The sequence below is a fragment of the Salvelinus alpinus genome, chromosome 1 (genome assembly GCF_045679555.1).
Source record: "Salvelinus alpinus chromosome 1, SLU_Salpinus.1, whole genome shotgun sequence".
Lineage (NCBI taxonomy): Eukaryota > Metazoa > Chordata > Actinopteri > Salmoniformes > Salmonidae > Salvelinus > Salvelinus alpinus.
This window is the reverse complement of record NC_092086.1, coordinates 1,069,079-1,081,213: the sequence shown is the minus strand read 5'-3', so window position 1 is coordinate 1,081,213 and position 12,135 is coordinate 1,069,079. Positions and strand designations below refer to the sequence as shown.

General features: G+C 42.7%; 1 protein-coding gene across 1 annotated transcript in view; it reads right to left on the bottom strand.

Annotated features, from left to right (window-relative positions):
• wipi2 (WD repeat domain, phosphoinositide interacting 2) overlaps positions 1 to 11,082 on the bottom strand; it is a 42,957-nt gene extending 31,875 nt beyond the window's left edge. The window contains exons 1-3 of the mRNA XM_071390421.1: positions 10,846 to 11,082; positions 5,891 to 5,973; positions 3,778 to 3,947 (exon numbers count right to left, since the gene is read on the bottom strand). Of these exons, the coding sequence (XP_071246522.1) occupies positions 3,778 to 3,947; positions 5,891 to 5,973; positions 10,846 to 10,919 (327 nt within the window). The 5' untranslated portion in view covers positions 10,920 to 11,082. The remainder of the gene's footprint in view (positions 1 to 3,777; positions 3,948 to 5,890; positions 5,974 to 10,845) is intronic.
• Between the last annotated feature and the right edge of the window lie 1,053 nt (positions 11,083 to 12,135).

The following is a 12,135-nucleotide window of genomic DNA, read 5'->3' as shown; positions in this document are numbered from 1 at the left end:
ACTCCTGTCATCATCACACTGGAACACACAAACTCCTGTCATCATCACACTGGAACACACAAAGTCCTGTCATCATCACACTGGAACACACAAACTCCTGTCATCATCACACTGGAACACACAAACTCCCGTCATCATCACACTGGAACACACAAACTCATGTCATCATCACACTGGAACACACAAACTCCTGTCATCATCACACTGTAACACACAAACTCCTGTCATCATCACACTGGAACACACAAACTCCTGTCATCATCACACTGGAACACACAAATTCCTGCTCATCATCACACTGGAACACACAAACTCCTGTCATCATCACACTGGAACACACAAACTCCTGTCATCATCACACTGGAACACACAAACTCCTGTCATGACACAGATCACTGGGTGTGTTACCCGTCTGTTGTAACTAGGAGTTTAACACACCTGTCTTCAGTGTTGTAGCTAGGAGTTTAACACACCTGTCTTCAGTGTTGTAACTAGGAGTTTAACACACCTGTCTTCAGTGTTGTAGCTAGGAGTTTAACACACCTGTCTTCAGTGTTGTAGCTAGGAATTTAACACACCTGTCTTCAGTGTTGTAGCTAGGAGTTTAACACACCTGTCTTCAGGGTTGTAGAGTTTAACACACCTGTCTTCAGTGTTGTAGAGTTTAACACACCTGTCTTCAGTGTTGTAGCTAGGAGTTTAACACACCTGTCTTCAGTGTTGTAGCTAGGAGTTTAACACACCTGTCTTCAGTGTTGTAACTAGGAGTTTAACACACCTGTCTTCAGTGTTGTAGCTAGGAGTTTAACACACCTGTCTTCGGGGTTGTAGAGTTTAACACACCTGTCTTCAGTGTTGTAGCTAGGAGTTTAACACACCTGTCTTCAGGGTTGTAGAGTTTAACACACCTGTCTTCAGTGTTGTAGCTAGGAGTTTAACACACCTGTCTTCAGTGTTGTAGCTAGGAGTTTAACACACCTGTCTTCAGTGTTGTAGCTAGGAGTTTAACACACCTGTCTTCAGTGTTGTAGCTAGGAGTTTAACACACCTGTCTTCAGTGTTGTAGCTAGGAGTTTAACACACCTGTCTTCAGTGTTGTAGCTAGGAGTTTAACACACCTGTCTTCAGTGTTGTAACTAGGAGTTTAACACACCTGTCTTCAGTGTTGTAACTAGGAGTTTAACACACCTGTCTTCAGTGTTGTAACTAGGAGTTTAACACACCTGTCTTCAGTGTTGTAGCTAGGAGTTTAACACACCTGTCTTCAGTGTTGTAGCTAGGAGTTTAACACACCTGTCTTCAGTGTTGTAACTAGGAGTTTAACACACCTGTCTTCAGTGTTGTAACTAGGAGTTTAACACACCTGTCTTCAGTGTTGTAACTAGGAGTTTAACACACCTGTCTTCAGTGTTGTAGCTAGGAGTTTAACACACCTGTCTTCAGGGTTGTAACTAGGAGTTTAACACACCTGTCTTCAGTGTTGTAGCTAGGAGTTTAACACACCTGTCTTCAGTGTTGTAGCTAGGAGTTTAACACACCTGTCTTCAGTGTTGTAACTAGGAGTTTAACACACCTGGGCTTTATCTAGCCTGCCTTGTTTACAGTCTCTTCTGTGGAAGTCTGTTTTACGGGGCTTTATCTAGCCTGCCTTGTTTACAGTCCCTACTGTGGAAGTCTGTTTTACGGGGCTTTATCTAGCCTGCCTTGTTTACAGTCTCTTCTGTGGAAGTCTGTTTTACGGGGCTTTATCTAGCCTTTCTTGTTTACAGTCTCTTCTGTGGAAGTATGTTTTACGGGGCTTTATCTAGCCTGCCTTGTTTACAGTCTCTTCTGTGGAAGTATGTTATACTGGGCTTTATCTAGCCTGCCTTGTTTACAGTCTCTTCTGTGGAAGTATGTTATACTGGGCTTTATCTAGCCTGCCTTGTTTACAGTCTCTTCTGTGGAAGTCTGTTATACGGGGCTTTATCTAGCCTGCCTTGTTTACAGTCTCTTCGGTGGAAGTCTGTTTTACGGGGCTTTATCTAGCCTGCCTTGTTTACAGTCTCTTCTGTGGAAGTCTGTTATACCGGGATTTATCTAGCCTGCCTTGTTTACAGTCCCTACTGTGGAAGTCTGTTTTACGGGGCTTTATCTAGCCTGCCTTGTTTACAGTCTCTTCTGTGGAAGTCTGTTTTACGGGGCTTTATCTAGCCTTTCTTGTTTACAGTCTCTTCTGTGGAAGTATGTTTTACGGGGCTTTATCTAGCCTGCCTTGTTTACAGTCTCTTCTGTGGAAGTATGTTATACTGGGCTTTATCTAGCCTGCCTTGTTTACAGTCTCTTCTGTGGAAGTATGTTATACTGGGCTTTATCTAGCCTGCCTTGTTTACAGTCTCTTCTGTGGAAGTCTGTTATACTGGGCTTTATCTAACCTGCCTTGTTTACAGTCTCTTCTGTGGAAGTATGTTATACTGGGCTTTATCTAGCCTGCCTTGTTTACAGTCTCTTCTGTGGAAGTCTGTTTTACTGGGCTTTATCTAGCCTGCCTTGTTTACAGTCTCTTCTGTGGAAGTCTGTTATACTGGGCTTTATCTAACCTGCCTTGTTTACAGTCTCTTCTGTGGAAGTATGTTATACTGGGCTTTATCTAACCTGCCTTGTTTACAGTCTCTTCTGTGGAAGTCTGTTTTACTGGGCTTTATCTAGCCTGCCTTGTTTACAGTCTCTTCTGTGGAAGTCTGTTATACTGGGCTTTATCTAACCTGCCTTGTTTACAGTCTCTTCTGTGGAAGTATGTTATACTGGGCTTTATCTAACCTGCCTTGTTTACAGTCTCTTCTGTGGAAGTCTGTTTTACTGGGCTTTATCTAGCCTGCCTTGTTTACAGTCTCTTCTGTGGAAGTCTGTTTTACGGGGCTTTATCTAGCCTGCCTTGTTTACAGTCTCTTCTGTGGAAGTCTGTTATACTGGGCTTTATCTAACCTGCCTTGTTTACAGTCTCTTCTGTGGAAGTCTGTTATACGGGGCTTTATCTAACCTGCCTTGTTTACAGTCTCTTCTGTGGAAGTCTGTTTTACGGGGCTTTATCTAACCTGCCTTGTTTACAGTCTCTTCTGTGGAAGTCTGTTATACTGGGCTTTATCTAGCCTGCCTTGTTTACAGTCTCTTCTGTGGAAGTCTGTTATACGGGGCTTTATCTAGCCCTGTATCCTGTGCATGTGACACATTTGATTTGTCACACACACAAGATACAGAAGGTGTAGTGAAATGGTTTCTTGCATAGTAGAGATATTTTGTTTTAGCTAGCTAGCTAAACAATGAATCATAATCCCAACTCATAACATTACTAGCCTGCATGAACCTGCAGGTAGCTAACCAACCAGGTTCAAATGTTAGCTAGCTAGCTAACATTAAGCTATAACTACCAATGCAAATGGCTCAGATACAAATAATATTACTACACAAATCATACACGTAACGTTAGCTAGCGAGCCAGCGAGCTAATGAAAATAACTGACAAAATCAGAAATGTATAATATCTGAAAACAATCCAGAAGGCATTTCTGCCCAAAAAACATTTAGATTTTTATTTTTTAAGTTGAAATGTGTCTCCTGTGACGCCCGGCCTAGTTTCCTGAAACGAGTCACATATGAAATCTTCTCCACACGGAGGACATTCATGTTGGCTTTTGACATTTTTTTCGGCCTCGTTCTCCTCCAACTGTAGTTGAAGTTCCATATTAAAAGGTGTGTGTGTGTGTGTGTGTGTGTGTGTGTGTGTCTGTGTGTTCCTACCTGTCTGTTGAGCTTGACAGCCAGGATAGTGTTGCTGTAACTATAGTTACAGATCTCCGTTCCCTTCTTGAAGTGACAGACCTTCAGCTTCCGAGGAGCCTTCAGACTGACGATCGCCACCAGACTACTGCTGAAGAGACGCTCTACAATACACACATCCTCTGTGTCCGCTGCACATGCACACACACACACAGACACGCAGACACACACACACACGCAGACACACACCATTACTACCAAACAGTATAACCCTGTTGCTGGATGACTGGATGGACTGTGAGTGGAATACATATCTGTAGTAGTATAGTGATACTACATATTATAGTGATCCTACATTAACAGTGATACTACATATTATAGTGATCCTACATTAACAGATGACTGTATGGACTGTGAGTGGAATACATATCTGTAGTAGTATAGTGATAGTACATATTATAGTGATCCTACATTAACAGTGGGGACGATGACTGTATGGACTGTGAGTAGAATACATATCTGTAGTTCATGTACAGAGCCTTCGGAAAGTATTCAGACCCCTTGACTTTTTACACATTTTGTTACGTTACAGCCTTATTCTAAAATGGATTACATTTTCCCCTCAATCTTAACAAAATACCCCATAATGAGAAAGCAAAAACTTTTATTTTCTTTATACATTTTCGCTAACTTAGCGAAAACTGTTTTTTAGAAATGTTTGCAAATTTATGAAAAATAAAAACATTTCTTTAGCATTGAAGGTCCCCAAGAACACATTGGCCTCCATCATTCTTAAATGGAAGAAGTTTGGAACCTCCAAGACTCTTCCTAGAGCTGGCCACCCGACCAATCGGGGGAGAAGGGCCTTGGTCAGGGAGGTGACCAAGAAGCCGATAGTCACTCTGACAGAGCTCCAGAGTTCCTCTGTGGAGATGGGAGAACCTTCCAGAAGGACAACCATCTCTGCAGCACTCCACCAATCAGGCCTTTATGGTAGAGTGGCCAGACGGAAGCCACTCCTCAGTAAAAGTCACATGACAGTCCGCTTGGAGTTTGCCAAAAGGCTCCTAAAGGACTCTCAGACCATGAGAAACAAGATTCTCTGGTCTGATGAAACCAAGATTGAACTCTTTGGCCTGATTGCCAAGCGTCACGTCTGGAGGAAACCTGGCACCATCCCTACGGTGAAGCATGGTGGTGGCAGCATCATGCTGTGGGGATGTTTTTCAGCGGCAGGGGCTGGGAGACTAGTCAGGATCGAGGGAAAGATGAACGGAGCAAAGTACAGAGAGATCCTTGATGAAAACCTGCTCCAGAGCGCTCAGGGCCTAAGACTGGGGAGAAGGTTCACCTTCCAACAGGACAACGACCCTAAGCACACAGCCAAGACAACGCAGGAGTGGCTTCGGGACAAGTCTCTGAATGTCCTTGAGTGGCCCAACCAGAGCCCGGACTTGAACCCGATCAAACACCACTGGAGAGACCTGAAAATAGCTGTGCAGCAACGCTCCCCATCCAACCTGACAGAGCTTGAGAGGATCTGCAGAGAAGAATGGGAGAAACTCCCCAAATACAGGTGTGCCAAGCTTGTAGCTTCATACCCAAGAAGACTCAAGGCTGTAATCGCTGCCAAAGGTTCTTCAACAAAGTACTGAGTAAAGGGTCTGAATACTTATGTAAATTATTTTGATAAATTATCAACATTTCTAAAAACTAGTTTTTGTTTCATCATTATGGGGTATTGTGATGTCATTATGTGGTATTGTGATGTCATTATGGGGTATTGTGATGTCATTATGGGGTATTGTGATGTCATTATGGGGTATTGTGATGTCATTATGGGGTATTGTGATGTCATTATGGGGTATTGTGATGTCATTATGGGGTATTGTGATGTCATTATGGGTTATTGTGTGTAGATTGACGAGGGGGGAAAACGATTTATTAAATTTTAGAATAAGGCTGTAATGTAACAAAATGTGTAAAAAGTCAAGAAGAAAAAGTATATCGTAAATATATAGCCATTCCATATTACCGTAAAATTACATTAAGAGTGATGGCTATGACTGTGTGGTATCTAGTAAGTGCAGTATTTCATTTATATGTCGTAAATCCATATGATATTGATACTCACTACATTCATAAATGTGCTCCAACTTGTCCACAGACGACAGGGAGAAGAACTTGTAGCCGGATTTGGTTCCAACAGCTAAAGACCTGGAGCGAGGACACACACATTAGAACAGATACCTGACTTGATGAGAGAGAGAGAGACAGAGAGAGACAGAGACAGAGACAGAGACAGAGACAGACAGAGACAGAGACAGAGACAGAGACAGAGAGAGAGAGACAGAGACAGAGACAGAGACAGAGACAGAGAGACAGAGAGACAGAGAGACAGAGAGACAGAGAGACAGAGAGAGAGAGAGAGAGAGACAGAGACAGAGACAGAGACAGAGAGAGAGAGAGAGAGAGAGAGAGAGAGAGACTGGTGACACTGGCCTGACTGAGGGGAGAGAGCCAGAGACAGACTGGTGACACTGGCCTGACTATGACCGTGTGTGTTTGAGTGACATTGGGTCACACAGTGTGTGTCGCAATCCCACTACCCAGAAAGACCAGAGTGGTCCGCAATGGCATCCACTTTCACAGACTCCACCAGGGATGGGTAAAAATCACCAAACACAAAACACCACCAAGATCAATGTATCAAAACACCATCAAGATCAATGTATCAAAACACCATCAAGATCAACGTATCAAAACACCACCAAGATCAATGTATCAAAACACCACCAAGATCAATGTATCAAAACACCACCAAGATCAATGTATCAAAACACCACCAAGATCAACGTATCAAAACACCACCAAGATCAATGTATCAAAACACCACCAAGATCAACGTATCAAAACACCACCAAGATCAATGTATCAAAACACCACCAAGATCAATGTATCAAAACACCATCAAGATCAATGTATCAAAACACCATCGAGATCAGTGTATCAAAACACCACCAAGATCAATGTATCAAAACACCACCAAGATCAATGTATCAAAACACCATCAAGATCAATGTATCAAAACACCACCAAGATCAATGTATCAAAACACCACCAAGATCAACGTATCAAAACACCATCAAGATCAGTGTATCAAAACACCACCAAGATCAATGTATCAAAACACCACCAAGATCAATGTATCAAAACACCATCAAGATCAATGTATCAAAACACCACCAAGATCAATGTATCAAAACACCATCAAGATCAATGTATCAAAATAAGCTACTAAACACTTAGTGAAAATAAATGTATTTTAAAATACATTCGCAAACAGTCGGTTACAAAAACGTTTTACATACTATGGCTGTGATATGTTGTTGTTTAAGTACTTTAGTCGGCCAAGTCACTCTGGAGAAGAGAGTCTGCTAAATGACCAAAATATAGATGTAGATGTTAAAAATTAACTTTCCCAACTGAACTGTAAAGCACACCATGTGATGTTTTGGGGCGGACCTCATGAGAAGTACACTAAGCAGGTGGAATTTTGTGATTTTAGGGGCACTACTCTATAAACATTACATTTCACTCTACAGACTTAGCTTAAAAAGGTGAACCGTCTGCTCTACCATTAAACCGTCTGCTCTACCGTTAAACCGTCTGCTCTACCGTTAAACCGTCTGCTCTACCGTTAAACCGTCTGCTCTACCGTTAAACCGTCTGCTCTACCGTTAAACCGTCTGCTCTACCGTTAAACCGTCTGCTCTACCGTTAAACCGTCGCTCTACCGTTAAACCGCCGCTCTACCGTTAAACCGTCGCTCTACCGTTAAACCGTCTGCTCTACCGTTAAACCGTCTGCTCTACCGTTAAACCGCTGCTCTACCGTTAAACCGCTGCTCTACCGTTAAACCGCCTGCTCTACCGTTAAACCGCCTGCTCTACCGTTAAACCGCCTGCTCTACCGTTAAACCGCCTGCTCTACCGTTATACCGCCTGCTCTACCGTTAAACCGCCTGCTCTACCGTTAAACCGTCTGCTCTACCGTTAAACCGTCTGCTCTACCGTTAAACCGCCTGCTCTACCGTTAAACCGCTGCTCTACCCTTAAACCGCTGCTCTACCGTTAAACCGTCTGCTCTACCGTTAAACCGTCTGCTCTACCGTTAAACCGTCTGCTCTACCGTTAAACCGTCGCTCTACCGTTAAACCGTCGCTCTACCGTTAAACCGTCTGCTCTACCGTTAAACCTTCTGCTCTACCGTTAAACCGTCTGCTCTACCGTTAAACCGTCTGCTCTACCCTTAAACCGTCTGCTCTACCATTAGACCGTCTGCTCTACCATTAAACCGTCTGCTCTACCCTTAAACCGCTGCTCTACCCTTAAACCGGCTGCTCTACCATTAAAACGTCTGCGCTACCCTTAAACCGCTGCTCTACCCTTAAACCGGCTGCTCTACCATTAGACCGTCTGCTCTACCATTAAACCGCTGCTCTACCCTTAAACCGGCTGCTCTACCATTAGACCGTCTGCTCTACCATTAAACCGCTGCTCTACCCTTAAACCGCTGCTCTACCATTAAACCGTCTGCTCTACCATTAAACCGCTGCTCTACCATTAAACCGCTGCTCTACCATTAAACCGTCTGCTCTACCATTAAACCGCTGCTCTACCATTAAACCGCTGCTCTACCATTAAACTGTCTGCTCTACCATTAAACCGCTGCTCTACCATTAAACCGCTGCTCTACCATTAAACCGTCTGCTCTACCATTAAACCGTCTGCTCTACCATTAAACCGTCTGCTCTACCATTAAACCGTCTGCTCTACCATTAAACCGTCTGCTCTACCATTAAACCTGCTGCTCTACCATTAAACCGCTGCTCTACCATTAAACCTGCTGCTCTACCATTAAACCTGCTGCTCTACCATTAAACCTGCTGCTCTACCATTAAATTGTCTGCTCTACCATTAAACCTGCTGCTCTACCATTAAACCTGCTGCTCTACCATTAAACCTGCTGCTCTACCATTAAATTGTCTGCTCTACCATTAAACCACGCTTCGGATCAGAACGTATAGAGCAAAATACTTGACATAGGTTATTTATTTACTACTGTGAAGTGGGTCCAATTAAATGAGCGATGGGACGAATGGTAGCCTATCCTATCTTGTTGTAGGCCTATAGGCTATTTCACCAGTCTGAAACCATCACAGCCAGAAAAAGTGAGGAATTTAATTCTGCAATGATCAGGAAATGAAAAACAATAGAAATCGATGCCTAGTTGTAATTATTTCACAATTCAAAGATAAAATACATTGATTTCCGCTCTTCTCACTAAACAGCAAATGACTGCGTCTTGTTATTATATTTAGGCCTGGCTGCCCGTTTTGTTGTTCCGAATAAGAGTGACATCATATATTCCCCAAGGCTGCTATACGAGGCTCCTTTTGCCTTCTTGCAACGCAATACTTCAACGTTGGTTCAATGATTAGTTCAAGTTTTTTTTTTGTGTGGTCAACGCACCATTTCTCTAGATAGAAATTAAATCATTTACGAGAGAAATTAAGTCAAATAGGCTAGTGGTTGGAGCGTTGGGCCAGTAACCGAAAGGTTGCTGGATCGAATCCCTAAGCTGACAAGGTAAAAATCTGTCATTCTGCCCCCTGAACAAGGCAGTTAACCCACTGTTCCCCCGGTAGGCCGTCATTGTAAATAAGAATTTGTTCTTAACTGACTTGCCTAGTTAAATAAAGGTTAAATAAAAAATATAATAAAAAATAACTATGGGACGCTGGGCTGAAGGGAGTTGAAGTTTTCATTATGCAAATATTCAACCAAGTTCAGCTCAAGCTTGAACTAATTAACTACAATGACCATCATCCATTGCGCCTGTTCTTTTCCATCTCGGACACAAATGGATTCACTTTAGGTTTAGAAACTCTTTTCCGCCTGCTAAGTTAGATACACACAGACCAATGCTGTATAGAAACCCTGCTGATGCTTTGTATTGGCCATTGAGAAGCTTTAAGCCATATTGGTGCTCCTCAGTAGGAGCAGTTCTCCATAGGAATGAATGGAATTCTACAGTATTTACATGAAAGGTTTCAAGGACAACGTTTCATGTGTTTAAGTGTTTTTGTTGTTGTAGTGGGGCACAGTAGCATTAGAACTTTCCAAAAATGTATAATTTATTAGTAATTTCCTATGTGGACCTGACAGAGACAGTGGAATATTTTCAATGTTTTGGCAATTGAATGTCCACTATTTTTGGCTTTGGTATTTCCATTAAAAACCGCTAATCATTTTAATGTCATTATTTCATAATGCATTTAATATAAAAAAAAAAAATCGAAACACGTTTTTAAAAGTTTTATAATGAACAGAAACGACCTCAAAAAACACTAATCGCTCAGCACACTTTTAAAAATATTTTATTTAACTTGGCAAGTCAGTTAAGAACAAATTCGTATTCACAATGACGGCCTACACCGGGCAAACCGGGAATTTGTGCGCCGCCCTACGGGACTCCCAATCACGCCCGGATGTGATACAGCATTAGTACATACGCATGGTCTAAAGTTTACGGGAGGATAAGCACATGATCAAGTCAAATTCAGTTTTCCGTCTTTTGCGTGAAAACTGGTACACGCATGTTTTGGGCCATATTCTGTGCATGTGTAGCGTTTATAAATGAGGGCCCTGGTGAATCGTAGCTTTCTGGGCAGAGAGATCTCGCAGTTACATCGTCCTTTGCCCAGATATTGGTTCAGGTATCAATACTCATATTAAGGAATGATCCTCTCGCCTTTTTGTGTTAGACAACTAGTTTATGCTTCTTGCTTATCCAGGCACTTTAGCTAGCTAGCTGGCTAACGGTAGCGTTTTAGCTGGCTGACGACGCGGATGCTATAGTAGGCAACGTGATCAGACAGCTTGTCAGTTAGCTAACTAGCATTTCTCTCCGTCGAGATACAGATGCCTGGGACCCCTCGCTTACTCCGATAAAAACCGTTAAAACCGCTGCGAGTATCATGTAACGGTTAAGGCCACCCTCTCCCCTTCCCCCGGCCTTCCTTACGTGTTGTCCTGGTTAAAGTTGGCGAAGAGGAGCTGGCTACAGCCGGTCTCCCCGCTCTGACTAGCCAAGTTCATGGGCCCGGCACCATCTAATCAAGCCTTGTGAGAAAGCAGCAGTCCGGTAGGTTGTGGATAGTAACTGGGTAAGAAGGAAGTATGCCTGTATTCATGGAGCCATCTCGCTCTTCCCCTGTTCCAACGGTTGTTGTTGTTTTGTCCGTCGCTGTTGCCCCCTCTCTCTGCGCATGGGCGGTGACAGGGTTTTACGACAGGTTTTTAAAGGGACCGTCCTACCATTTCATAAGGTTTGGTTTACGGTTGTGAATGGGGATGGAAGATACGTTTTACGTGTTGTAAATGACAATCACTTAATGAGAACGTCTCAAAAATCTATAATTTATCGGAATCTCGTTTCAGTTGAAACAATAATCTGTTCAAGGACCACCGTTATACCAAAGATTTTATGAACTAACCCAAGATAGACCAGAGCCTGTCGTTTCCAATGGGAACTTATTAATCATAGTGTGCAGAACAAGCAAGGAGGTGGGCAGAGATTTCCGTTAGGAAGCGCACTGCCGGCCACTGTGCTTCCTCTCATCACCATATTTGATAGTGAGTGGAAACGCCAACCGGATGCTTCATATTTACACATCCGGTGAAATATCTGTCTAATTGTTCTGTGGCTGTACTATTGATATTATTGATATTCTGCCGTACTTGTCACCAGGAGATGGTGCAGTCTGACAACATACATTTTCATAATTTCAGACACAAGACACAACATATCCGCCCGTTGTTGTCAAGTTAATGTACTCAAATCAAATTGTATTTGTCACATGCCTTGAATACAACCGTACCGTGAAATGCTTGCATACAAGCCCTTTACCTACAATGCAAAAATTTTCAAAAGTAAGAAGCTTTTTCCACAGTTTGTTACGTTACAGCCTTATTCTAAAATGTATTAAATCTTTTTTCCCCCTCATCAATCTACACACAATACCCCATAATGACAAAGCAAAAACAGGTTTTTAGAATTTTTTGGCAAATGTATTAAAAAGAAAGAACTGAAATATGTAAATGTGATAAGTATTCAGACCTTTTACTCAGTACTTTGTTGAAGCATCTTTGGCAGCGATTACATCCTCGAGTCTTCTTGGGTATGACACTACAAGCTTAGCACACCTGTATTTGGGGAGTTTCTCCAATTCTTCTCTGCAGATCCTCTCAATCTCTGTCAGGTTGGATGGGGAGCGTTGCTGCACAGCTATTTTCAGGTCTCTCCAGAGATGTT